The 27993-nt window shown below is 35.5% G+C and overlaps 4 protein-coding genes across 4 annotated transcripts; 2 read left to right on the top strand and 2 right to left on the bottom strand.

Moving 5' to 3' along the window:
- Positions 1–1219: 1219 nt before the first annotated feature.
- On the bottom strand, positions 1220–3073 carry LOC129318891 (HMG1/2-like protein). The gene is made up of 8 exons (XM_054963886.1): positions 2969–3073; positions 2796–2850; positions 2481–2597; positions 2153–2210; positions 2002–2046; positions 1833–1913; positions 1645–1740; positions 1220–1551 (listed from the first exon to the last, which is right to left on the bottom strand). Exons 2-8 carry the CDS (start codon positions 2840–2842, stop codon positions 1534–1536), a joined length of 462 nt encoding a protein of 153 aa, XP_054819861.1. The 5' UTR covers positions 2843–2850; positions 2969–3073; the 3' UTR covers positions 1220–1533.
- A 7561-nt stretch (positions 3074–10634) lies between these two features.
- On the top strand, positions 10635–19321 carry LOC129318127 (uncharacterized). Its single transcript, XM_054962716.1, has 13 exons — positions 10635–11139; positions 11523–12585; positions 13030–13248; positions 13349–13578; positions 13882–13956; positions 15373–15444; positions 15529–15627; positions 16031–16102; positions 16180–16294; positions 16912–16980; positions 17066–17381; positions 17489–17564; positions 18426–19321. Exons 1-13 carry the CDS (start codon positions 11005–11007, stop codon positions 19035–19037), a joined length of 3153 nt encoding a protein of 1050 aa, XP_054818691.1. The 5' UTR covers positions 10635–11004; the 3' UTR covers positions 19038–19321.
- Positions 19322–20962: 1641 nt separating this feature from the next.
- Positions 20963–24001, top strand: LOC129318586 (uncharacterized). Its single transcript, XM_054963431.1, is given in 10 exon segments — positions 20963–21143; positions 21283–21309; positions 21387–21466; positions 21752–21762; positions 21765–21823; positions 22158–22212; positions 22964–23015; positions 23153–23177; positions 23264–23355; positions 23705–24001. Coding segments are annotated over 10 exon segments (567 nt in total). The 5' UTR covers positions 20963–21026; the 3' UTR covers positions 23754–24001.
- A 376-nt stretch (positions 24002–24377) lies between these two features.
- Positions 24378–27029, bottom strand: LOC129318033 (probable protein phosphatase 2C 27). Its single transcript, XM_054962535.1, has 4 exons — positions 26033–27029; positions 25611–25805; positions 25229–25434; positions 24378–25054 (listed from the first exon to the last, which is right to left on the bottom strand). Exons 1-4 carry the CDS (start codon positions 26240–26242, stop codon positions 24496–24498), a joined length of 1170 nt encoding a protein of 389 aa, XP_054818510.1. The 5' UTR covers positions 26243–27029; the 3' UTR covers positions 24378–24495.
- Positions 27030–27993: the final 964 nt, after the last annotated feature.

Below are 27993 nucleotides of genomic sequence, written 5' to 3'. Positions count from 1 at the left end.
GGTTGAAAATACTCCTCTTGAGCCGAATGTTCATTATGCTTTCACTTATAGCACCTTATTAGATAATCCTACTTGTTACTGCTAGCTAGTTAGGAGCCTCATCTATCTTATTGTGACCTGTCCTAACATTGCTCATGTAGTCTATAGTGTCAGCCAATTTACGTCGGGACTTTGAACTACTCATTATGCAGCAATTCTTTGAATCATTCATTATATCAGAGGCACTTAATATAATGGGCTTCACTTCTTTGCTAGCTCCTCTTTTGCATTACAAACTAACTTTGATGCTGATTGGGGTAGTGTTCGTGATGATTCACAACCTACAACTCATTTTTGTATCTTTCTTGGCCATTCTCTTATCTCTTAGAAAAGTAAGAAGCAAACATTAACCTCCTACTCTAGTACTAAATCAAAATACCATGCACTAGTAGACACAATCGTTGAGGTACTTTAATTTCATTAGTTACTTGATGAACTAGAAGCATCTTAAAGCTTCTCCATAAACATATATTGTGATAGTCAAATTATGATCAAAATTGCTCACAATAATATGTTTCATGAGCAGACCAAATATATTGAAAATGTTTATCACTTTATTCAACATGTTTATAACACCATTTGACTTGTTCCAATTTGAATCAAGCATTAGCCAACAGATTTGTTTACGAAATCCTTTCATCCAAGCCGCTTTCATTTCTTAGTAAACAAACTCAAATTGCTCTCTCTTAAGCTATATCTTGAGTTTGAGAGAAATGCTATCTAAAATATTCTTCATATATATTCTATCATTATTATATATACATTTTAATCATGATTAAAAAAATATTATTTAATATTATTATATTATTATTATTATTCATTATTGTATTGTTTATTTTTAATGTAAATAACATACCCTTCACGTCAGCAATATGCACAACATTTTCCAATTCTTCTTCAGTTTTATTAGAGATTGAGCTGACGTGCTGCTAGAACCACACTTTAAAAGCGAAACGCTTGGAAGTTCATACGAAATTGATTAAAATGCTAGTGATGGACTAGACGACGTGCAAACTCTTGCGGAAGTTCCCCTGATTTGTCCATTCACGTATTTGATAGATATAGGAGGGCCCATCATCTTTGAACTTATAGTGAATCACGTATAGATTATAACTTTTGAAACGCGTCCTACTCCAGACTAAGATCAGCAAATCATCATGGACTGTACGCGTGATTCTAGTAACGAATAACAATGACAAATATGCGGCATCATTCAACGGATTGCACCATAATAATGCTCCAACACAGCCTATTAATACAGAAGTAAAAAGGTTCCAGAAAGATAAGCATCATCAAACTAAAAGCTCTACAAGAGGCCAGCGCCACTCAGTTAAAGACTAAAAAGTACTTATAGAAGTTGACTACCAACTATGCTATTGACCTTTGGAAGGGGCAACAATTAAGGGAGCGTGAATATTTTTTGAAAGTAGGAGATGGACTTGTCATCAAAAGGCCGGTGTTCAGATCAACTAAACAATGGCTATAGTCCATTTGCTACTCGTCATCTTCCTCCTGCACCCGAGAACATTAAAGCCAATGAGATATTGATTTTAAGAGTTTCATGGACACAGAACTAAACCAACAATATTTTAAATTTAAGCAAACCTCATCGCTGCCCTCCTCATCTCCTCCCTCCGCATCATTCACCTCAGACATTGACTTCTCAGATTCTTCTTCTTCTGCAGCATTTGGACCTTCCGCCTAACAAGCCACGCAAGGAAAACACGATAAGTACAAGCTGGAAAAGTAAACCATGATACTAGTACAAAAACACGTGTTTCGCAATGACGCACCTGTCGCTTGTTATAGGCTTTCATATTCTTCTCGTAATCAGCCTTTCGTTTCTCTGCTTTAGCAACATAGGGTGCCTTCTCCTAAAATCATCCAAGCTTGTTTTAAATTGAAGAACAAACCACAACACACTCAAGAAAAAATAACAAACAAAAAACAGAGAAAACATACAGCATCAGACATGGACTTCCATTTTGCCCCAGCAGCTTTGCCAACCTGACGAATTAAACAATATAAGGTTTGACAGGCATATCAGCACAACCAACAACAGCTCAATTATTAAATTAATGTCCGGTAAATCAAATGTATAGTAACAACTTACGGCAGACACTGCTTTGTTGTTAGGATTTTCCTTGTTAAACTGCTTCCTAAACTCCTCCCTGTAAGAATAAAATTTAGGAACATGAGGGGGTAAAAGAAGATTGGACTGAGGCAAAAGAAGTTTTAATGTGCCAACAGGCCTCGTGTAGAGGCAACTACTTCTAGCATCCTCCATATGCAGGTGCAATTTGTCATTAAAAAGATCCCAACATTCAAAAACTCTACTGATTCCTTGCCGAAATGGTAAAAGCTTTGACCAGAACTATATCCGGTGGAAACAGGAAAGAGCGCAAAGGAAAATCGAAATGGAAGGATGAAAAAGTAATTACATGAAAACGAAGAAGGCGCTGGCCGGTCTCTTTGGCTTGTTAGGGTCTTTCGCAGCCTTCCCCTTACTTGGTTTCCTGCCTGCCTTGGAGGCGGCGCCTTTCTTATTCACAGCAAGCCTGCCATGGCAAATAGAAGCAGTAACTACCAACTACGAAAGAGCGACATCTGAGCAAGTTGGCCAGAGATGATACAAAACTTCAGATCCCAGATCTTACAGGGCCTGATCATTTTCCTTCTCTTAACCGATCGCTCGAACTAAAGAGCGTCTGCTAGGATTTAAATAACAAAAAAATTTAGGAGAGAATGGTACTTACTTGGCATCAGCTTTCTTAGAATCCGCCTTCGATCTGTCGCCTTTCATGTCGAAAACTGCAGCGGAATAGCCGAATCAGTTTTGGTTCAAAACTCAATCAGAACATAAACGTAGAAATGACAAAAACAAAAGAAAAGGCGTCAAAGATGACGAAGAGATAAGGGAATTATGTACCAGGATAGTGAATCGGAGAGAAGGATTTCCACGAGAGAAACGAGTTGGGGACAAGAGAAGTTGGATGGCTAGGGCTTGAAACGGCGAAAGACGGAGATATTTTAAACCTCTTGGAGGAAATTGAAATTCAATCGCCCGCGAAATGAAATGAACCATGGATTAGGCGGGATTTTAATTCCGCAGCAAATTTTGAGAACAATATGAATATGGACAGAATTTGTGATGAAATATATTATTTAAATCTTAACAGATATTTTTCCATTCCTATTAAAAAATTTAGCAGATACTATAATCCAATTCATTCAAGGACTCTTATTATTTATAAGATAAAAAATTATCTCATTTTCTAGAGTCATGTTTTTATTATTTATCAATTCAATATAAAATTAAAGAACATACAACCACACAAGTATTATAGTGATACTTATTTAATATTTAATAATCAACCAATTTAGTTTTTAATATCTAATATTCTCAGATAAAATTTAAATGAATGATAAATATATTTTTCTCATCACAGATGTTAAGATTATTATTTTGAGTAAGTAGACAAATTATCCCTAAACTTTTAACCCAATAGCATCATAGATTCTAAATTTATTTATTATGTAAATATTTTTTTGATTTTAAAAATGATATAATTTGACTTTTGGTGTTAATAAAAGTTAAATTTGGTAGTTAGTTGACTAAAAAATGACATAAGTTCCTTAAAAATTACCAAAAAACTTACAATGAAGGGCCTAGAAGTCATAGATAAGGATCCAAAAATTACAAAAAGAACCAAGAATTGTTTGGTCCTTTCCCATAATTTTTAAGATTTTTTTAATATTTTTTAGTTAACTAACAATTAAAATTGGCTTTTGTTAACAGAAAAAATTATATTGTATCATTTTTAAAAGTTGATGGAATAATTTATACAATAAATAAGTTCAAGATCTATGATATTATGGTTTGAAAGTTCACAAGATAATTTCATCATTTTTCCTATTATCTTCATTTAATAAATTTATTTTATATTTATTATAAAGGGTTAATATTTAATTTTATCTCATATACTTTTTTTTTCAGGAGCATTAGGCATCATGTATTTTTAAATGAGGCAAATTTTCTCCTGAATTATTTTTTAAGGGAGCAAAAATTCCCTTTCATTGATTGACCATTTATTCTTTCGTTATACGGTGAGTTGTCATTGCATGAGACCCAAGAAAAGTTGATTTGGCATGGTCAAACCCCTTTTGACTGGATAGTTGGAATATTTTAAAAATAAAAAAAATGCTTTCTAGGCTGCTTCTTTGCCATGCTCTTCCCCTCCCCTCCTCCCAACCAAACATACCGTAAAGCAGTCCCCCTTCCCACTTCTTCATCCTCTTCGTCTTCTGCCTCCATTGCCCAAGAACTTATGACTTATTTCTTTTCCAAATTCATTGAATAGATCAAGCACTGTTGAACATATGTCGTCGTTCTTCACTGATTGTCGTTGCCATTGATGTATTGCTCAACATCAGTGATTCACATTCAACAGCAAGATCAACTTTGAGATTGCTGACAAGAACTGCTTCTTCGTCTGATATCTATATGTCGCTTCCTCATATCTCTATGGGTTTGCAAATTTATCTTATTTCATTGCATATCCATGGCTTCCTCAAAGCTTCGTTGAAGCTTCTTTCTTATTCTATAGCTTTCATCACTAATCTATGGCTTTTGGTTTATGATGTTCACCAAGTTTTCATGGTTTTGTGATAATGTTTTATATGTTTGCCAAAGTCCAGAGGCAAGCAAACATTATTTGGTTTTGTGTTTGCGAGATTATTCTTAGTTTTTCTTATCAGTAGCTATATTATTGATTTGTGAGATTTTTTCTTGGATTTTTGCTTGAAGTTTGGATCTTGAATTGGTGAAGGGATGGAGCTTGGAGTTTTTTTTTTTTTTTTTTGTGCAAGGAAGCTGCGTTGGAGTTTGGGTGGTGCCCATATCTTGCACATCATGGGAGAATAAACGGCCAGTCGATGGAAGAGGGTTTTTTGCTCCCTTAAAAAATAGGTCAAGGGAAAATTTGCCCTATTTAAGAATAGATGGTACCTAATACTCTTAAAAAAAAAATACAAGGACAAACTTGAACATTAACCCTGTTATAAATGTACTTATTATTTTTTTTTGTTTGCATTTTCAATCAAATTCTTTACACAATATTATACAAAAATAGTGTATGATTTTTGAATGTTGATATTTGAAAAATGTCTATTAATCTTAATATTGTTTTTAATGGTGTGTATTTTATATGAGATAAAATATACTTCTAGTGGGCCTTGTTTATTCTGTGCTCCCATGAATATCTGCTCCAAATGCTATCAGGATTTTTGTTTCAACGAACAAGAGGGTGCAGCAGGCCGCCATTCATCCATGCATGTGCGGACGGAGGATAGTTTCCTCCAGCTATTTTCTGACCTTGCGGAGATTATTTATGGTCTTCAAATTTGCTGGGACACACGGACCACGAATGTAGAGTGTGCAAGTTTTTATTGATTGTGCTTAAGCTGTCAATTTACTTACAAAATATCCGCACTCTTTTACAGACACATAGATGATGCCAAAATTATTTTGTATAGGAATGAAAATGCTTCTTCAAATCTCGTGTGTGAGGAAGCTGATCTGGCCACCCTTTTTTTTTCAGGTAAGTTTATAATTTTTTTATCAACTACCACTTACCGTGTATAAAGGAAGTGGATGATTATTTATATTTAATTTTAATTGATTGATACATATTTTATTTTTAAAAAGTCGAAATGGTCGTGTCTTGAGTGGTAGCAAAGAGAACGTGGTCCAAAGGCTTTTAATTCCATGATTGATAGCGAAGGTAAGGGGGCAATAGCATTCACAACGAGAATCAAGTCGTGTGGGAAGTGAGAATTGAACATTCTTGGTATACAATTATCACGCTCGATTTATCAACATGACTGTGAGACATGCATTATTTGAAGGGGACATTCTATCACTCTGGGAAAACTTCAATGGTGTATATTGTTGGCCTTTTTGAGTATGAATTGTCTAGTTATCGGGGGGGAGAAAGGAATTTGATATTGTGATGAAATAATTCATGTGGCTGGATTCAAAATACTAACAATGATAATAGTAATAGATCAGTGCTTGATCTCAGTTACACTTTTAGAAAGGTAAATAGGCGTGTAGATTTTAAACAGCTCAATGAATCTTGGACATGACAATTGAAACGTTGGTTCGTCTACTCTTTATCATCTCCCATCTCACCATGCAAGTGAGCGGAATATGGATGGAGTTAGATTAATTATTTGGCGATATACATTCAAAACTTCAAGTTATGTGAATGCTTCTAAAAACGAAGGAAACAAAAATCTGCCTCTCAAATCCCTCCTCATCGCTTTAACAAGGGTGGAAGTGGCGTTGGGTATGTTGATCTTGATTTTCATCTCTTGGGCTACTCATGTTTTTTTTAGAGGAGTGACTTCATTTTTCTTTCAACAAAATTTTAAAAGCATACTTGATTGTAACTTTCAACATTAATAATGGAGATCAAGATACTTAGATACCATTTGAGTATTGCACTTTCACATCCCAAAACCACTTTCTCACTTTTGGGATATAAAAAATTGTTTGGACATGGTTTAATAAAATTAAATATACTTTCTGAAAGTTTTTTTAGGATGAGCTAAATGTGCTTTCTTAAAAGCTCTATTTTGTTATTTTTGAAAAATAGATTTGAAAAGGAGGATCTTATTTGACCATACTATCTTAAATTTAATTTCTTATTCTTTTAAAAAAATAATTCATTAAAAATATAATTATCATTTAAATAGTAATAATTAGATATCAAGTTTTTAGTATTATATATTGAATAATTAATTATGTTAATTTTTAGCATTAATATATAATAAAAAATTATAAATCTTATCACATTTTTTAAAATTACAAATTAAAAAAAGTACAAATAATTATAGATTAAGTTTTTAGCATTATAGACTAAATTTTATATTATTTAAAATTTTTATCATATTTTTAAATATTTCAAATATATTACATTTGTGTAATAGAAGTTACAAACTATCATAAATCATGTCATTTTTTATAATTGTATATTCAAAAGTATATTTCACCATCATAATCTAAGCAACTTTCAGCATACTAAATTGACTGTTGAGAAAATATATCCAGATATAAATTACATTACATTAACTAACTTTTGTCAAATAACTATTATTAAATAAACTTTTAATAAATTAAAAAACCAAATACATAATGATGGCATAAAGAGTCAAAAAACGAGGGTCAATTGGTTAAGTGTTCCACACGATGGGGGGTTGAAGCCCAGTAGTTAAAGCAAGGACCAGGCACGTGAATGAAATTTTCCAAGGCATGTAAGCTCTCCACGAAGCTTGCCACTTATTATTGTGTTGATGAGCTTAGAGCCACCTGAAGGTCAGGAGCCATCTTGACATCATTGAGTCAAAGGTCATCGTCTAATTTCATTTTTATGTTTTTAAACAGTCTCTTGCTTTAGATAGCCAATGCAAAAAACCTTTATATAATTGGCACGTAGAAAAATATTATACGAGGATGAAAGATGAATGCGCCTGTCATTCTTTTTATACGTTTCATGTTTAATTCGCTATTAATAAAACACCTTTATAAGTATCAAACATGCAATTATTTCTTGATTTTCCCATGATCGTTTCCCCAAGTTAAAACTTGCCTTGTTTATGTGCTTGTCAGTTGAAAGCAAACTAATCTTGTTTAGTCCAGTCCATATATTTATCAGATAGGCATTTAAATAATTTTTTTTTCTCATCGACAAAAGGAATTTTATATCCTTCTCATTTGTGAGCATGTATTTTTTTGGGTTCATGTATAATTTAGACCTTAAACTATATGTTCATGAGCGATTTGAATCATGTATTGTGATTGATACATTTTGAATTCTGAACAATTAAAGTTGGTGTATCCTTACCTCTACTGTTAAAATCAACGACAATTACTTTTTAAACAACCCACAACGTTCTCTCCCTGTCTTGGCTCTCCCTTCCCTCTCCTCTCCACCTGCCATGTTGGAATTATGGTCAGACAAGTGAATAGCAGCATCCCGATCATGTTCAAGGAGATTTCTAATCTCATTTAGTACTTTGGTGTCCCAACTCATGGCTAACTCTAGTTCCTGTAAAGCTTCCACCACCTCCCAACAGTCACTCTCAATAATGATATTCCTCACACTTCGGCAGAAAATGCAAATGGCATCATCATCTTATACATGAACCCACGGATGAATTGCCCCTCATGATTTCGAGCTAGTCCCCCACAAGCACATGTACCAGTTCTTAGACAAAAGGACCCATCCATATTGAACTTCGTAGTTCCTCCCTCAGGAGGCAACCATCCTGGTCGCTGAGATTCACTGATGCTTGACTCAACCAGATTCGGTTTGCTCCAGCTAAGACAAGCCTGAGTACAAGCCACAATCTCATCACCCTTACATTGGCCACCCTTAAATATTTTGTCATTCCTAGTCAACCAAATGTTTCTACAGTGCATCGCGACAACTTTCTTAGAGTACCTTGTGTTCCACTCCAGCCAGGCCATAATGCTTCAGAGTTAAAGAACCTTCAATGTCGTTTAAATGGTAAAAGAGACATCCATATACGGGCTTGTGGGCAGTCATGTAATGCATGTACAGTTACGCCAAGCACTGCACCCCCCACATTCTCCAGACCCATGCATGCCGCATTGCATTCGAGCAGCATTAGTTATTAGTTGTTCATTAATGACAAAACTGTGATTCTGTGAGGACGTTCCATGTGCGACCAAAAAAAAAAAAAAGGACAATTTGTGGCAGTAGTTCACATGGCTCAAATGCCTCTGAAATCTTCGGGGGCAAAAAGCCTCTAAATTCTAAAATTTCAATTGACAGGAAGTAAATATTTATGGGAAAAAATTATCACAAGTATGCATTCACAAATAAAATAAATTTAATCTGATTATATATTTTTGGATATAATATTTCTTTTGGTGAGTATAAACTTTAATAGGTTATTTTTATATATAAATTCAATACTCTTGTTTGATTTATGGTTTATAAATATTTACACCCAATGCACACAATGATCATCTAATCACCCTTAACGCTGGCAGGTTTTTGGTGGTTTATTTGGTTGCATATAGAGGGATGTGGCAGTTGTAGCATTCTAGTGTTTTTATCTTGTAGCATTCTAGTGTTTTTATCCTGCATTTTCTTTGAAAGCATGTACCAAAATCACGCATTGCTAATAGCTTCGTCGAGCACATGAAGATGACATATTCTTTTGCCTTAGTCAGTCTCCTCAAAGCAAGAGAGGAGAGACAGATGGAGAGGGAGGGAGGAGAGAGAGCTAGAAACGCAGATACTACCATTAATTTCAAAGTAATGGTGGAGACAATAACATACAAACTTTAATCATTCAGGATTTAAAATGAATTAATTATGAGTATAAAAGTTAAATTACCTTTAAACTTATAATTTAAGATTTAAATTACATATTAACTTTTAAAAAAAACTTATTCACTTAACGTTATATATTTAAAATATTTGTTTTTAATCAAACCAAGACATATATTTATGGATCTTTTAACCATTATCCATTTGTTAAAATTTTTTACTATTAATATTATTAACATGTTGAAATTAATTTGTTTTGATTTGATTAAATAATAATACATTAAAATATATGACTCATTTGAGGGCCAATACTTCACTCCATCCCGTTTTCTTATCTTCAAAAATAAAATTGAAACCAAATGCTTAAGATAGTATTGGCTGAAGGGGAAGGGAGGGATTTTTTTTTTCTCCTTCTCTTCAAAACCTCCTTCTCAAGTTGGAGGATCCCTTAGGATGAAAAGTTTTTTAAAAAAATTTCTTTTCCTCCCCTCTAAATTTTCCCCCAAATTGAAGATATCCCTGTCCTTCCCTCCTCTTCAATTAAATAAAGCTTAAATTTTGCTATTTTCTTTTTCAGGCTTTCTCATGTTATGTATTTAAAAGCTTATTTGGTTCCATTCAATATATTTTTATTCGAATCAAATATATCATATAAAGACACGAATATATTAAACCTCACACAAACCTTCACGTCTCTTCGCTGGTGCATGTGTATATGTGTATATATATAGATAACGTAGGAGATTATCTTGATTGCCTGGCGTGCCGATATTTTTTTTTTTTGCATTACCCTTACTGTTTCCTGAACTGTGATTATTATTATTATTATTATTACATGAAAGAATTTATTGAATGAAAAGTTAAATTAATTTTTTTTGTTCTTTACCTTTTCTAGAGTATATCCTGGTCCCATAAATAAAGTTAACCTTACAACACGAATTAAGAGCACTTGAAAAGCTGACTTGAATGAAGAAAACGGTGTGATTTGCCAATAGTTGAATAAATTATAATTCCACCAAAAAAAGAATAAATTATAAGTTTGTAACAATTTTTTAAGATTATTAGTTTTAATTTAAAATGTATTATATTTAATTCAAATCCTTGAATCTATTTTTTGAATCCAGCAGGGAGATCAGAAATGGAAAATAGCATTGCATATCATTAGATAGATAATCGCATAAAATAACATGAAGCATTTGTTGTTAACGACTGCGTTAAATAATTGAGATAATTAGATGCCCGTTTAAGCGATTTGTTGCCGTCGTTCAAGAGACGAGACGACATCCCACATCTGAAGCAAAATCGCTGCAAAGTAAATGTGTGCGCTTTCTGTCTATGCTTGTTGCTTCTAATCTGCGAATTGGCACATAACAAAAACGACCCTCTGATTTTCTTTTTGGTCCTCCTCCTGCGGCTTCCGAATCCAACTATCCACTCATCAAAGCCATCATCTGGGGGACTGCGTTCTAGGATTCCTTATTTGTATCTCAAATCGGATCGACTTGATTCGTGTTTGTGTACCCTTGGTTCTCAGTTGGTCGGTGTCTGGTGCGATCTAATCTGTGGAGTTGGGGAGGGAACCCGCTGATAATAACATAGGATGGCAAGACCCAATTTGGATCAGTTCGAGGCATATTTTAGGAGAGCAGATTTAGATGGAGATGGCAGAATCAGTGGTGCTGAAGCTGTCTCTTTCTTTCAGGGATCCAACTTGCCCAAAGAAGTTCTTGCCCAGGTTAGGGATCCTTCTTGCCATGAACTTCCTTGATTAATTTGAGTCATTGGGCTTAAATTGTGGATTCTTTTTCGTTATATACCATGTTTCCTTTTTAAGGGCCGAATCTAGGTTTGCTCTGTATGACCAAATTGTGTGCATTGCAGTGTTAGAGCCGTGTATTGTCTTTAACAATGCTCTTAAACTAGCGTTTTCCTAAGGCAAAATTATATAAAGCAATTATTAAAATTTCAAAGTACTCCCTCCCATTTCTGATTTTTCCTGTTCCCCAAAAGTGGCAAATGAATTGGCGACTGGAAGAATTATCAAACTGTAAACTTAATTTAGGACAATGCTTCTCGGTGTGGTTGATTTGTAACCAAAATTTACTACATGGGCTACAGATATGGATGCATGCTGATCGGGCCAAAACTGGATTCCTTGGGCGCACAGAGTTTTATAATGCTCTAAAATTAGTTACAGTGGCACAGAGTGGGCGAAAGTTAACACCCGATATTGTTAACGCAGCATTATATGGTCCTGCTGCTGCTAAGATCCCTGCACCACAGATCAATCTTGCTGTTATTCCTCCACCACAACCAACTCCAGTGGCTGCTGCTACTGGACCACAGGCGGGTGCCAGCAGACCGACATCATCTCAGAGTTTTTCCTACACCGGACAAGGATTATCAGTTCCAATTGCGAGCCAGCTGTATACTCCTTCCCAACAAAATCAGACCATGAGACCACCTCAATCAATGCCTGCTAGTAGTTCTGCTCGTCCACAACAAGGTTTTGCAGGTCTAGATCCTTCTAGAGGGGTCATCATGGCGGGTCAAAATCTCTCAAATCCAAGCATGTTGAATGATTGGAATAGTGGAAGGCCTGGTACGATTACAATGAGGCCTGGGGGGTTAACTCCATCAATGCCCTTACCTGCAACAACATCCCAGGTTCCAGTTTCATCAATTCCCCAGACAACAAGTATTAACAATAATGCATTATCTGTATCTGGAAATGGCTTCTCGCCCAATCCAGCTTTTGGAAATGATTTATTCTCTGCTGCTACATCCATATCAAAACAAGAACCTACTCAGCAGAACTATTCTGCTAGCAATGTTCCTGCCTCATCAGCCATAGTTCCAGTTTCCAGTGGTGCCCCCCCTGCTAGTAAGCAGAATGCACTTGATTCACTGCAGATTATAAATGGTCAGTTTCAACGCGTGCAGCCATCATCAAATCCAAACCAGCAGATTTTGGAGGCAGCTTCTTCACTCACATCGTCTGGAACATCAGTTGGACCTGGAAATACTAGTTCTGACAATTCACACCTTTCTTGGCCGAAAATGAAACCTTCTGATGTACAGAAGTATACAAAGGTGTTTATGGAAGTAGACACTGATAGGGATGGAAAAATCACTGGGGAGCAGGCGCGCAGTCTATTTTTAAGTTGGAGATTACCAATAGGTAAACACTCTTTCTTCCTCATAGCCAGATGTTTGCTTATTCAGTTTAGTAAATTAGTACATTAATGAGTTGATTGACGCTTTACTGTAGCTAACAAGAAAACACTTGGCTGTAGATTTGTCTTCCAATTGATGGTGTTCATCAAAGTTTATGCCCAATATTAATTGGGTGGAATTTTAACGTTTCTAAAGAAGTTGCATTGACTGTCTACCAATGGAAATCAAAAGCTGCTTGAGCAACATGTTACACGTTTGAAATGGGGATTTTAGTTGACATGTTGTTTGTGACCGATTCTTGAGACTATCTGTTTCTTGTTTTTGTTCTGTCTGTTTATGTAATCTGGAACTTCTGTCGGACAGGTCTCTGGGATATCCTTTTTTATTTTTATTTTTTTAAATTCCTCTGACAAGTAATGCTTATTATACATTTGTGGCCATTCTGCAGATGTCTTAAAGAAGGTGTGGGACTTATCTGATCAGGATAATGATAGCATGCTTTCTTTGAGGGAGTTTTGCTATGCTCTCTATTTGATGGAGCGATATAGGGAAGGCTGCACTCTTCCACTTTCTCTTCCAAATAACGTATTATACGATGAGACACTGCTGTCTATGACGGGCCATCCAAAAGTTGCATATGGAAATGCAGCTTGGGGTGTTGGTCCAGGTATTTCTCAGAATAATTTACTTCATTTTTTTTTTTTTGCATTATCTCTATCTTATAGTCCATTTCTTGAATTTTTCTTTTGCTACTTATTTGTGACAAGGTTTTCAGCAACAACGAGGGATGCCAGGTGCCCGGCCAGTGGTACCATCAGCTGTTTCTAGATCACCAGGTCAGGGAACTCCTTCCAGAGTTGATGATGGCACAAAGCAACCCAATCAACAAAAGTCTGGTGCTCCTTTCTTGGAGGACTCCTTTTTGAACCAAAATGATAATGGCAAGCAGGATAAAGTAAACTCAACACCTAATGAGGCAACAGCTGGAGTGAAAAAGGTATTTCCTGTGCTTTCTGTTTTCCAATTTATGAATCAATTTAAAACAGCCACCATAACATTGTTAATGGAAAAAATGGAAGACAGACAAAAACGTTTTACTGAAGTTGAACATGTTTCTGTCACATGAATCCTACTGCTACCATATGTGCAAGCCATTTTTGGAGATGTTTTTTGCTTGTTCAATGTACAAGTGGCGTTTATTTTTGGGCATTTGCTAAGAGGTTTTAATATATGTATATTATAAATATTCATGTTTGTGTATATATGTACATGTGTGTGTATATGATCTTTGTTTTTGTAGGATGAAGTAACTGAGAACATGATCTTGGATTCTAAAGAGAAGATTGAGTTCTACCGGAACAAAATGCAGGAATTGGTTAGTAGTTTCTTTACATCCTTAACATTAGATCTGTTTTATGTGCTTTGGTTTTGCTGAATGAAGGGGCTGACTGGACCAAACTGGTGGTTTGCTTCAAATCAAACTTTCCTCTACACAACATTATAACTGCATGCCAGTTAGGATAGGCTAATAACAAGTTCCACAATGATCCCTCTGACCTCATGTCCTGTGGAAGAATTACTGCGTTGTAAAACTTGCAATTTTGCTTGGACAATTTCAACATGTTAAACCTTTGGTTTTTGGACCATATTAGAAGATGTTGGTACTGCTAAGCAAGTTGAATTGCATATTTTCTGACCTGTTTACTTGGTTATCAAACCTATTGTTAATTCAATATGTCTTGGCAAGCTGATAGTTTTAATACAGGGCGTATTTAACAATTCTGCCAAGTGCCTACAGTGGTATCATGATGGACTTTAGGTTCCAGTAAGGATTTTATGGTCTGTGATTGATTTGTGGTCAGGAAGACTGAATAACTGGTACGGAACAGCATCATTACTAAGGAAACTGAAGCTGAAAGCATTCAGGCGGAATAAAATTTGTGGCTTGTAGATGGCTGAACTTTAGGATTTTATGGGCATATGCTAGGATGAATTTATGGTTTTTATTGCAATGCAGTGAAACTGATGTGAAAACATAAAACATACGGTGGCATGGAGGAGCAAGAGGAGCCATTTTAACAAGGACTTGATTGCTAATTCTGAAAGAATTTGAACTCTAACTAAATTATGTTGCTTGAAACCAGATTCTTAAGGAGGAAATTGCTATCTTAATAAGGATGCCTAAACTTACAATGGCACACTAATTGCTTGTATGACCTTTATGAAATTTCTATTTCTCCCTGCATATAAAAAAGCTAAGGTTTCAAAATTCAAACCTTCTTGTTCTGTAGCAAACACACACTGTGTTGGTTTTTTATCAGAATTTTGCCGCATGGGTACTTTGTCTTTTGATGGCTCTATATTGGTTGTGGAGAACTTTTCACTTGTCAATCCAGAATAATTAGTTTGGGTGAAGGTGGTCTGGAAAAATGTAACTAATATGCCTTATTTAGGGGTCCATGGTGAAGATGGGGAATTCAAAAGAGTGTATTGAGGGGATTTTTTTTTAAATTTTTTTAGGATTTTTTTTAAATTTTTTTAAGATGTTCTTTGGATTTGAAACAGCTAATATTTCTTAAAAAGTTCTAGCTTACAAGCTTTAGCTATAGCTATTACTTGCTGGCAATTTTTTCATCAATATCTTTATCCCTTGTGTGCCCATGTCAGAAATCTGAGCTAGTTCATGAGAGGTGATCTTGCGTAGTTTGTACTTGTAATGGTGATTGGTGGCATTTTTTAACTGGTGCTATCATTTTTTGATCAATTTTGTTTTTGGGTACTTGAATATCAGGTTCTATATAAAAGCAGATGTGACAATAGACTAAACGAGATCACAGAAAGGGCATCTGCAGATAAGCGTGAGGTATTTTCATTTTCTTATAATTGTAATGTTTAAGATTTGGAAATAAGTAGGCTCTCATTCTGATCGTTTGATGTTATATTGCAGGCAGAATCACTGGCCAAGAAATATGAAGAGAGATACAAACAAGTAGCAGAAATAGCATCTAAACTGACTATTGAACAGGCTAAATTTCGTGATATACAGGTAAAAATGATATCAATATTTTTGTGATGACTGTTGCTGGATAGTTATTGATTGGTTTGGAAACAGTGTGCCCTAGATTTGGAATATTTGCTGCAAGAATAGGTGCTTCTATGCTTGTCATTTGGTTCATGAGCTTTTGGATCATTCCATGTGAAAACAATTCCCATTTTTGAAATTTTCTTCTTTTCTCAGAATAATTTAAAGCTATATGCCTGTGAGGCGAATACTGAATAACTTGAAATATTATTCTCATTTATTTTTAATGGGGTACCTTGAATTTAGTTGACTAGACCAAGTTAAGCATAAATTGACTGGGAAGAGGCAGGGTATAGTGACTTATCTGTTAGGATGATAAATTGTTTATTTCCACACATCAATTAAGAATTGTTTAGTACATCTTTAGGAAAGGAAGACAGAGTTGCACCAAGCAATTATCAAAATGGAACAAGGAGGCAGTTCAGATGGCATTCTTCAGGTGAAATTTTACCCTTTAAGTAAAGATGAAAGTCTATGGAAATTGTTGTTTTCTACTGATGTTAGCTACTTCTTTAGGTTCGAGCTGATCGTGTACGGTCAGATCTGGAGGAGTTGATGAGGGCTTTAGCTGAACGATGCAAGAAACATGGGATAGAAGTGAAGTCCATTGCAATGGTTGAACTTCCTTTTGGTAAATTTAATCTCTTGTATTATCTTTTTATCATGATTCTTTCCCGTCCCTCCATATTTACTTGATTTTGGTGAATGTCAAATAATCTCTTCTCACTTTTGTGGCCCGTTTTAATTCTCTTCTCTTGTCATGCATGCTTTTATTTTCTTTTTCTTTTTTTCATATGATTATTCTTAATCTTATCTTCAACTCATGTAAGTCTCTTTTCACCTTTTAACCTTCATTTGCTTAAGATTGTTTTGTAAATTCAAGGACTATATTGGCTGACAGCTAAACTATTTATGTTAATTTTTCTGATCTCTCCTCATTATCAATAGTTTTTCAGAGAATTCTCTTCACTCCCATTATGGCGATTTGGAATTATGAATACTTTATTGGTCATAGTTATTTGCGAATGAAAAAAATTGGATCCAAATAAAATGTTTCGCTATGTAGCTTCCATGTTTGATTGTGATGCAATACTGTATGTGCCTTCTCTTTAGTGGAATCGGGGAGAGTGTTGGTGGCTATTGTTATGGATGAGCATTTTTAGTGTAACAAATTGTCATAATCACCTTGTTTAACGATTCTAACTGACATTGTTGTCATGCATGGTTATAAACCTAATGAATCATAAGGTTGGCAACCTGGAATTCCAGAGGGAGCAGCTGAGTGGGATGAAGATTGGGATAAATTTGAAGATGAAGGTTTGCCTTATTTGTTCAAACTTTTCCAGTGACCCTTTTTTCTCATGAAGCAATTTTCTTTAGTAGTTACTTTTTCAACTTGTAGGATTTGCCAACGATCTCACTGTTGATGCCAATGGTGTTGCTTCAAAACCCAAACCTGCATTTGTTCAGGAAGAACAAGATTTCTACGATGATAATTCAGTTCAGGGTTCATCTGTGAATGTGAATGAAAATAAAGGAAAATCTACAATTAATGGCGATTATGCACTTGAGAGTGAATCTGCATATGTACACAGCGAAGATGACTTAGCGAGAAGCTCTCATGATAGTCCCACTGGAAGAACTATTAGTGGGAGCCCTACTCAAGAATTTTCAAATGCTTTTGGAAAAAGCTCTGAAGCAGACGCAGAGTCACACAGGTAAATTCTTTGTTCTTGTTTTCTCTGAAAGCCCCCCTCCTTTTGGGGAACTGGGGGGTGGTTGGCTGAGGACTTATTTCTTTTTCCATCCTTTTTGTGGTCGCTAGAGTTTTTGATGAATCGTCCTGGGGCGTTTTCGACAGTAACGATGATGTGGATTCAGTGTGGGGTTTCAATACAAAGGTAATCCCTGAAATACACTGTTTTTCTGTTTTTTTTTAATTTATATTATTACTATATTTTTTAGTAGTGTTGCTTTTTTCATAATTTAAATATGTTAGCCTGAGAGGCGAGGAGGAATCAATCTTGATAATAGATGTTGAAATTGAAGGAAAATCTTGTAAGTTTCCCTCTTAAAAGGTTTTGAGGATTACAAGCTTCCTGTAGTTTAGTGTTTGAATAATATATTGTTTGCCCCTTCATTCTTCTTAACTTTTGCTATCTCTATTTTGTCAACAGACAGTTCTTATTAAGAATGTTGCAAATATTTACTCCTTCCGTTAAAAAATATAAGACATTTTTAACCAAATCTCACCCCTCAATAAAGTAGTTACCTATTTTTAAACTAACCCTATCTTTTCATATTTATCCCTATTAAACACCCTATAATAAATATCAAGTCATTCATCAATAGGGGCACTTTTAGGAAGAAAAAAGAAGAAGCAGTAATTACATCTTGAAAGACTAAAAATATCTTACGTTTTTTAACATCTAATTCCTCAAAAAATGCTTTACATTTTTTAATGGAGGGAATATTTCACATGGACAAAAACCAGGATTTTTTAATGGTCCAAGTGTTTAGTTATTCACTTAACAAAATTCAGTGCATCTTAAAGTACGTCAAGCGGTAGTGTTCAGCAAATTCTCTATGCAATTGGCTTCTGAAGCTGATAAGCAGAAAGTTTTTCATTCGAGTATCAATGATCAAGTTGCTTTAAATTTTTGGAAACACGAATATCTCTACCACATCATTATCTTGGACACACCTAAGCGATGATAGATGTAAACCTAACAGAATTATTATGTTTGTTTTATTTTTTGCAGGACCCTGACTCGGAGAAGCAGAGGGATTTTTTTAAATCTGGTGAGTTTGGTATAAACCCAGTCAGGACAGGATCTACATATACTGATGGCCCATTTCAGACAAAGAGCCCATTTACTTTTGATGATTCTGTGCCAGCAACTCCACTTTCAAAATTTGGCAACTCTCCCAAGTTTGGCAACTCTCCAAGGTTCAGTGAGGCAGGAGATCACTTCTTTGACAACATGTCAAGGTTTGATTCCTTTAGCGTCCATGATGGCGGATATTCTCCACAACCTGAGGGGCTTACAAGATTTGATTCCATAAATAGCAGCCGAGACTTTGGCTACAATCAAGAAAAGTTCACAAGGTTTGATTCCGTGAACAGCAGCAGAGATTTTGGCTATAATTCTGAGAGGCTGACAAGGTTCGATTCCATCAATAGCAGCAGCAATGATTTCGGTTTTAGTCGTGACAGACATACCAGGTTTGACTCAATAAGTAGCACCAAGGACTTCGGTCAAGGTGCATTCTCTTTCGACGATTCTGATCCATTTGGCTCCTCTGGCCCATTCAAGGTTTCTTCAGACAGTCATTCGCCGAAGAAAGATTCTGATCGTTGGAGTGCATTCTAGTACGCGATTTAACTTGTGTTTCTCTGTTGTTTCTTTCTTTCTTTCTTTCTTAATGCCTTGGTTGTGCATGGTAGCCAATTTTTGTGTGTATAGCTATAAGTAAAGATGGACAGTTGTATCGTATGGCATGTATTATTTTAAAGACAAATTAATTTTCTAATTTTTCGGTTGATGCACGAGTGAATGAGGGATCCTGGGGAAAGACCGGAACATACGAAGTTAAAATATTGTTATTGGCTGTGTAATGCTAAGTTGAATGACAGGAGCTTGCAAAGCCTTTGTTACGACTTACGAGTAATTAATTCCTGTTCATTTGCACGTCTCTGGATCAAAAACAGAGTGGGTTGGTTCACTTGAAAACTTGCGCCCTTATCCAAGATAATGGAAGAAACTGTTTGGGTTTGTTCGTTCGCTCGAGTGTTATGATGGCCTGGTTCCCCAGGGGAAGCTTACTGGTCATGAAATACACTCCATTCTTTTTCTTTTTCAAATAGAGGAACTTTTCTGGCAAAAAAAGTAAAAAAATTAAAAATATAGAGGAACTTGAATTGCTATCCTGTTGGTTGCATTCTTAATAACAAGTAGTGTGTGTGTGTGTGTGTGTGTTTTTTTTTTTTTTTAATTTAAATGTGGTCTAACGTGTAAAATGAGAATCCCAGTCAGCTATCACATCGCTCCGTCATCAACTCAGCAAAGTTAATGGAGTCAATGCCACATGTTTAGTCCCTTCTACAAAATGTAGAACGTCGTCCCTTAACGGTTAAAACTTTAAACACTCGAGACTTGTTTTGAAAAGAAAACGGGAATCCTGGTCAGCTGTCACATGGCCATTAGAGTGTTTTCTGAAAGGAGGGAGGCGGGGAGGGGAGCTTAACTTGGGGACTGATTTAGTGATTTCAAAATTGGATAAAATTATAGAAATCAAAAGCTTTTTTTTTTCTTAAAATTCATTGCCCACGTATAAAAAAATTTAACAATTTAACTTTGATTTGAATAAATTTATTTAACAAAATTAATATGTAGTAGATAATCACTGCCAAACTTTGTACAACAAAATGAATAGAATTTGATATTATTAATTAATCAAGATATGAATAATTAAGTCTTTTTCACTTGATTCAATAAATATCAATAAATATACTATGATTGAATGGACATTTTATCAGTGAATATTTAATTCCGTTTCCTTTAGTTTTAAACGTGACATTCTCACATTGGCCAGAAAAACGGGAGAGCTTCTCACACAATTAACTTCAAATTATGTTTGTTTCCTGTACACGTACTATTCTATCATCAAATTTATGTTTATCTATGTAATGTATTATTTTATGATACAATAACAGGGATAAAAACATAAAAGTCGTAGACAAAATAATTTGAAAAAATATAACTTTTGATCCTATACTTTGCTTATGTTTTGTTATAGATTCTTATACTTTTTTTAGTGTTCTGGATCTCTACATTTTTATTTTTGAGTGTTTTAAATCCTTCTAAAATTCCTGCACTTTGTTCATTTAGAGATTTAAAACACTAAAAAATGAAAGTGTAGGAATTCAGAACATCAAAAAAAGTGTAGAGACTTATGTCAAAATATGAGTAAAGTGTAACGATTAAAAGTTATATTTTTTTAATATTATTTCATGTAATGCATTTATATTTTTTTTATTTACAATAGCTGTATTATCCTTTGATTTTCCTGGTCAAAGCCCTTTTTTTTTTAGCCAAAAGCCCAGACTACATTGGAAAATTAAACAATGACATATCCACACTGAATCCCTCAAAAATGGGAGTTGTATTATCTATTTGCTTGACATCAAGCCTGGGTCTCCTGACGGGCCCTCCCGGAGAGGTCTGGAGCCCAGATTGAGCCCACTTGAGAGTTGAGAGGGGCGAGACTAGTTTGCAGATCTTTTATAGTCCCAAAAGTAAACTAAAAAAAGCAAACGGGCAAACGATCAAGGAAGCGGCGACAGGAAGACGAAGAAGACGATGCGAGGGAGGATGTCAATATCCATGGTGTGTCTGTTCGCATTCTTCTTCTTGATAGGAGTCATGCCGTCAGCTAATAGCATCGAGGACAAATGTCTCGCCTGTAAAGCCGTGGCGGTAACTTGTTTGTTCTCAACTTTTAACTTTGTTTCCAGTTTCTTCGGATTCGAGGCTAGTAGTCTTCCCTCTCGCATTTCACGAGTCGTGTTTTATGAGTTGGATCTGATAGTTCCTTCCAATGGCTTGTACTTTGTAGGAGGAACTAGAGCGGGGACTTTCTAATGTAAGAACCATGATTCATAATTGTAAGGGTTGGGATGGTCGTTATTGATCCTCATATTGACATTGTAATCATTCCAGGAAAGGCCCCGGAATCATTTGGATATGAGGCACCGCTTAGATTCCACGGGCCAGCGTGTAGGAAAGGTAATTGATTACAGGTATGACTTGGTTTCAACATCTCCTTGTCTCAAATTTAATAGTGACAGGACAGTTTAAACTTGGCTTTTGTTGAATGTCCATGGAAAAAAGTTGATTACTGAAGTCTCCATGTCTTTTCATTTCAGAATTCAATTTGACATCTGAAACTATTGGTGATTTCTTCAAACTATTATAATTACATCTGCGTATGTTGATCACTCAAAGTGGAAAAAAATTATTTATTCTTGGTTTTGTTGGACTATTGTCAAAGTACTACATAACTGTGCAACTTTTTAATACGACAGAGTTAGTGAGCTTGGGTGGTTGAACTCCTCGATGAGCTTTGCGAAAAGATGCAAGAGTACACACTGAAGAAGGTAATTATGAGCACCAAGTCACAATCCAGTTTTCTTCTCAACCTTACAATGGCAAAACCTGTTCTATTTGATGTGTTTGATTTTACAATACTGTATAACTTGATTTATTTTGGTAGCTTTCCTCATTCCCATAACATGCAGAATTCTCTGATGCAAGTTGTAGTAGTGTCTAGTCACTGATCTGAAATACATGCGTAGCAGTAGCGGAATTGGCGATGCTGCATCTAAATGCTCGTGCTTTTCTTCTACTTGTTCTTTGTTCAATAGAAGTCTTATTTATTACTGATTTCTGAAGTGGTTATTATTGACGTTCCATTTCCATTTAATTTTGCAGATAAATTCAAATAAATATGAATGGTTCAAAGTGGATAGCTGGGATAACATAACAAGTATGCACTCAATCAATTATGTTTGATATATTGTAGTTGTTTCTTCTGTTCATATGATGAGAACTAGAGGTTGACGGATCTTCCATCACAAGATAGATAGATATAAGTTTTGATGGCAAGGATTGATTGTAATAGCTGAACATGAGCTCTTGCTATGTTTGTTATTAGTCCTTTTTGTTTGAGTGCTTGATGGCTTTGTAAATTGTAATGCTCAACAGCGACAATATGTTAACATATTATGAAAGATGGTTAGAGATATAGCTTTATTGTGCTTGTTGTATTTGAACGCAAATGGGTTGATGTTGCTTAAACAATTCTCTTATACAAAAGAGGAACATATGCTACAATAATCAATTGAGGAAGCACGATTGCCTTGTTGCTGAAAACTAGAAAAATAACCTTGATTCATGTAGTATTTGAGAACTAGGTTTTCTGAACCTTGTTCTGCGTCGTTTATACATTAATGCATCAACTGGAAATAATGTAGATGTCTAGTTTTGGACTTTAAAATTTCACCTTGCAATATGTATGCTTAAAACTAAAAGGGTGAAAAGTTTTAATTTCATATAGAGTAATGTTGACATTGCATAGACAAAACTCCAAATGTCTGCTTCTTGCACTGAACACTTTAATATTATTATTTTCCCTTTTTGCTTTACTTTTTTCCCTAAAGCTACAGCAATTAAATAATTTGGAGGTTTCATTGATTTTCATAGTTTTCTCAACAAATTTTCTGTTCATCTCTTGACAGATAAACAAGAAGCTCGGGCATATTCGAAAGATATATCTTCTTATTGTGGAAGGTGAGTCATAACTAGTTTGACATTTTAATTCGACTGGTTTTGATGATCAGGGATCCTTTTGTAGTTATGCTTTGCCTTTAGGCTCCAGCATATGCAGCGATTAATTTTTTTACACTGCCCTTGTGTACTATGACCAGATTACTGGAACAAACAGAAGATGAGGTAAATTTTCATATTAAGTCTCCACATGGATGTGATATAGTAGTGAGCTAATGATGATTTGTTTCCATTCACATTAAGTCTTGCAGTTGGCCAATTTGATAAAGGAAGGATCTGTTAAAGTGGGAGATGTGAACAAGGTTCTTTGTGAAGATCTGAGCAAGCACTGCATTCAGACAAGGTAACTTTATTGATGATAGAACTTCATTTTATCTAACTGAATCGCAGCATTGGTGAGGACGTTTTTTATATGCTTGATTGAAAATTGGTTTTCCAGTCAGGATGCACCTTGCTGTAAGCATTGCTGTGTGAGATCATCTTTCCTGTGCTGATTCAATTGATTGTAGGTGACTGACGCATAGAAGATTGCTTTATCCTTGCATGTTGAAACTGTTACTTGTGTTTAGATGGTTAATAACCATCTTTTTAGGATGAAATTTATATTTGTATTTAAAATAGTTAGGACTCTACTCTAAATGATCGGGTAAGCCATAATTGCGACTGAGGATTTGTTTCCCCTTGTAATGCAGCGCTTCGCATCCGGGAGAATTCGTTGATGGAGATGATGGAGAGCTCTAAAGCCCTGGATATTTGGGCTGCTGCAGATGTCTCCTGTTCTACAATTATATTTCGAAGATACAAACTTAAGTTGATGTTCTTTAAGTTAAAATTGGTTGACCACTTTGTCCACTTGTCATAATTAGTTCTCGTTTTCTAATTCACTCATCCAACTCTGACGTGGAATGCCCCATACTTAGATTTTTGAACATATTGTATCTTTGTTTTTTGGATCAACCGCAAACAATGCTCTAAAATCCTTGCCTTGACTCGTGAGTCGGATCTGTTGGCTTGAGTTTATGAATTACTAATTATTAAAATATTTTTCTTAATTTTCAAATATCACAAGGAGAGATTTGCTTTTTTTAACAAGGAGAGATTTTGAGTGTTCTCCTTGAATAATTTTTAGGGAGACGGTGAATTTTTAGTTGGCTAGTTCTGATACTGTTTAATCCATATCCGTGCTAAATTGTGAAGGGATAAAGGGGTCGCATTACGCTTGATTCATGTGGTAGCCTTTTTATTTCGTAGCAATATGTCCCGTGGGTTCCCATCCCGTTTTCTTCTCCTTTCAGCGGGAAGCGTTGCCCACATTGATTGATGTTGGAGTGAAAGATAACGCGGAAAAAGAAGATATCCAACATGTACAGGACTAGAAGGTTGGTTTTATAAAATATCAAATCAAAATAACATTCTGCTGAAATAGTAGCCCATCACAAGAGGCGCAGCAGCAGAGCAGTGATATGAATAAAATTAGAAGTGATCATGAAGTACAATCTAGTACACCCTTGAGTAAATTGAGCCCTTCCGCTGAAATACTCCTCCTAACTCGAGATGGAGGAGCCTCTATCCGAGGAGGAGGATCTGGGGAGAAACACACCACTATGACAGTTAAATTATCACAAGTGTCACGCTTAAGAGCCTCTCTCACAAGCTCTTTCGAACACCTTTCGGGATCATTATGCAACATCAACTCTCTCCTCGCCATGGTCACAGCACATTGATTGCTCATAACATCCCAGAGGCCGTCGCATCCCATAATCAAGAACTCATCGTCCTCAGTCAAGAGGATTTCCTGCAACTCTGGTTCGGCACTTAAAGGGCAAGCAGAACCCTTGGGACCTTTCATGTGCCAGTCTCCTAACGCACGCGCAACAGATAGCTGACCATTCAGGTATCCATCATATACCACTCCACCAAGTTTCTCAATCCTTATCCTTTCTGAGCTGCTATCTGGTTTGTGGTCTTTTGACATCTCTATTGCCCTCCCTCGCCTCCCCAGCACGGCTCGGCAATCCCCCGCATTCGCAACTATCAGGCTCCTGCCAAAAATCAAAGTTTCAATAATAATCCTAGGTTTCTTTCTCCACCCCAAATCACAGATACAACAATATTTATGTCCCAACACCCAGTATGCTATATAGCCAACCATATCTTGCCTAAATAAAGCTGATAGTGAATTGAGACTAAGATAACCGTTATTGAACCTCGCTTACCTTCCAAATACAATTGCAGTTAAAGCAGTGGTGCCAGAGGAGATATCAAGCGAACTAGCATCCGCAAATGCATAATCAGCTTTCAGAAAGGCGCTTTTAATTGCCTTCTCTAGGTAAGTTGGAAAATGAGGATCCTCAACTATAAATCTGAGGATGTTATTTCTTATATACGTAGCTGCATCAGTCCCACCATGACCATCAAACACCTAAACAAATGAATAGAAATTTATAAACTGTTCAAGTATACATTCAGAGTTAGAAAAGAAATAATAGACTCCTGTACACACACAGACACAAAAACATTTAAGCACGCACACGCTGTACAACCCTTTTGATCATCAACGGCAAGCGCATATGAAGTCAAGCAACGAAACACACTAACCCCATAGAAAGCCCCATGAGAAGGAATTTCTGAAACTGAATCTAGTTGCTCAATAAGATTATCAACACAGATGTGTTCATCTTCCATGCACTGTTTAGGACCAATTTCAGCGCAACTTCCTGACCGATATATGGGTTGAAACTCTGCCTTCTCGTCAGAAGATGATTTACTCCCAACAACCCCTGCATCAGAACTCTTAAAAAACAAAGAAAGAACATATAAATTAGATAACTTGTACTTGCCAAATTTCTATGACAAAGAATAGTTAAACACTAAAGATACGAACTTCAGTGAAAATCTTTGCCAGTGAGAAAAAGAAAGCGAAGATCAACAACAAGGGAGGACTGCAAAGCAAGAAAAGCATGAATCCAGAAAGAATGGAAATGGGAATCATGTATAGTAAATAAAGATGATGAACTTACCAAATCTGCAGCAGTTTGCAACCTGTTGGAGCTGATGCTATGTCTCAAGAGGGAGAGGTTCCGCGGGGGTTTACCAATTGTAGTTTGTTTCACTTTGTTCAAATCTCTTGATTTCTCTTCTTCCATGATGGATGCATTGTCTTTGTTGTAACTACCTTGAGTGCCTTCTATTATGGTAAACGGCGGAGAAAAATCCATTCCCGCAACCATAATCGCATTGAAATCATAAATTTTTTAATAACAACTCAAAGGAGTTGCATTCTTCCAAATCCCCCATATTGAACTTCACTATTAAAAAGTAACCCCTTTTTGCTTAATTGTACGATCACAGAGGAGGAGGTAGAAAAGTCTGGCTTCTTCCCCTTAAAGAAGGTCTAAGTTGTGGTGGCAAGTGTTCAAATCCGCGAAAGCAATCACTTGATTCAACGATTCCAAGATAAGTTGCAGAGCCTAGTATTGACTTGGGGATTAGAGATAAGCAGCAGAGGAGAAATCAAGAAATGGGCAGCGTAAAGCAAGCGTAAGAAACAGAAAGCCCGGGACGGAAATTCCAAGTTCGCGAAAAGCTAGATCGATCGTCACAAAATTCACATCGTATGAGGCGAGACGTAACCCGAGAATTGATTGAATAACAGGTAAAAACGAATAGTGTTATAATTTGCTAAAATTACAGAGAGTAGGAGGAGGGGAAGAGGAGGAGGAAGAAATTCTCACGGCATAGAGACGAAGAATACGACTGTCGTTATGCTTAGATTTCCTTATCGAATTATCAACGAAAACCTAGTGGGATGTTTGAAGACAGAGAGAGCCAAAAAGCCGCTGGGATGGGGAGATTGGACGACATATTAGAGGATGCGGTTGGCCAGCGGCGATTGACCTGTAACCTTTCGACACGTGGAGAATCATTATTGATGGATGGCGTTGCAGCTGCGTCCCACCCGTTGGATGGCCTCACATCTAAGTAAACGGCTGAAGTCGCTCCTGGTTGGGTTGGCGTTGAGGACAACGGCCTCGGATTCGGATTCGAAGATGGACAATGATTGAGTGCGTTCGTTCACACAGGTGAAGTCTTATTCTCTCTCCTGCAATAATTATAACTTACACATAAGCCCACATGCTAATCCTATCCACCCACTCTTTTCACGATTTGCATGATGCATCTTTCTGTTTTCCTTCCTTACGCTGTGAATATCATCTCGTTTTATTCTCTGGCGGCCCAAAAAAAACATCGTTTTATTTAGAAAAAAAAATTCTCCTAAAATATATGCAAATGATAATGATATCACACAAAGTATGATAATTTTTTAAATTTTTTGAGAATTTTTTGGGATTAATATCTTTTTATGAAATGACTATAATATCTTCATTTAAAATATAAAAGAAATACTAGTGATTAAAAAATTTGTAGAGTGGGGCTTGTTATTTGCTATCTCATTTTAGTCATTGTTAAAAAAATAATTATTATTTAAATTAAAGTAATCACTAATATTTATAATACTTAAATCTTAATACTTAAAAAATTTATAAAGAAAAAGTTGCAATTACTTATATTGTTTAAGTTATTATTAAAAAAAATAATCATTATTTAAATGAAAACATTCATTGATATTCACAATGCTTGACTTTGGTGAATAAAAAATTTATAGAACAAAACTTGTCTTATTATTCTATTTTAATCATTTTTTAAAGAAAAAAATTATTACTTAAATTAAACTAGTCAGTTATTGTAGTCATTTTACAAAATATATTAATGTAAAAAAGGTTCCGAGAGACTTATAAAATATTATCACACTTGGTGAAATTATGTTATCGTTTATATATTTCAGATAATTTTTTTGTCATTTTTCCTTTTATTTATCTTATTCTGTTGTAATTGTTGTTGTTGATCAATATCAATATATTTGATGAAATTTATAACAAATCGGCAGTTTGTTTTTAAAATTTTTTATAATATAAAAATG

Source organism: Prosopis cineraria, unplaced genomic scaffold (assembly GCF_029017545.1).
Source record: "Prosopis cineraria cultivar Desert tree isolate PC_DT_omini unplaced genomic scaffold, ASM2901754v1 PC8, whole genome shotgun sequence".
NCBI classification, from domain to species: Eukaryota; Viridiplantae; Streptophyta; class Magnoliopsida; order Fabales; family Fabaceae; genus Prosopis; species Prosopis cineraria.
This window is presented reverse-complemented; position numbering and strand designations above follow the sequence as displayed.

Excerpts from the sequence above, each read along its gene's own strand:
- LOC129318127 (XM_054962716.1), top strand. The coding sequence starts at position 11,005 with ATGGCAAGACCCAATTTGGATCAGTTCGAGGCATATTTTAGGAGAGCA. Across the intron at positions 13,249-13,348 it reads AGCTTGGGGTGTTGGTCCAG|GTTTTCAGCAACAACGAGGG; the intron begins GTATTTCTCAGA and ends ATTTGTGACAAG. Across the intron at positions 17,382-17,488 it reads GCAGACGCAGAGTCACACAG|AGTTTTTGATGAATCGTCCT; the intron begins GTAAATTCTTTG and ends TGTGGTCGCTAG.
- LOC129318033 (XM_054962535.1), bottom strand. The coding sequence starts at position 26,242 with ATGGTTGCGGGAATGGATTTTTCTCCGCCGTTTACCATAATAGAAGGC. Across the intron at positions 25,435-25,610 it reads CTCATGGGGCTTTCTATGGG|GTGTTTGATGGTCATGGTGG; the intron begins GTTAGTGTGTTT and ends TCATTTGTTTAG. Across the intron at positions 25,055-25,228 it reads ACTGCAATTGTATTTGGAAG|GAGCCTGATAGTTGCGAATG; the intron begins GTAAGCGAGGTT and ends GATTTTTGGCAG.
- LOC129318891 (XM_054963886.1), bottom strand. The coding sequence starts at position 2,842 with ATGAAAGGCGACAGATCGAAGGCGGATTCTAAGAAAGCTGATGCCAA. Across the intron at positions 2,598-2,795 it reads TCTAAGAAAGCTGATGCCAA|GCTTGCTGTGAATAAGAAAG; the intron begins GTAAGTACCATT and ends TTGCCATGGCAG. Across the intron at positions 1,914-2,001 it reads GGAAGTCCATGTCTGATGCT|GAGAAGGCACCCTATGTTGC; the intron begins GTATGTTTTCTC and ends GGATGATTTTAG.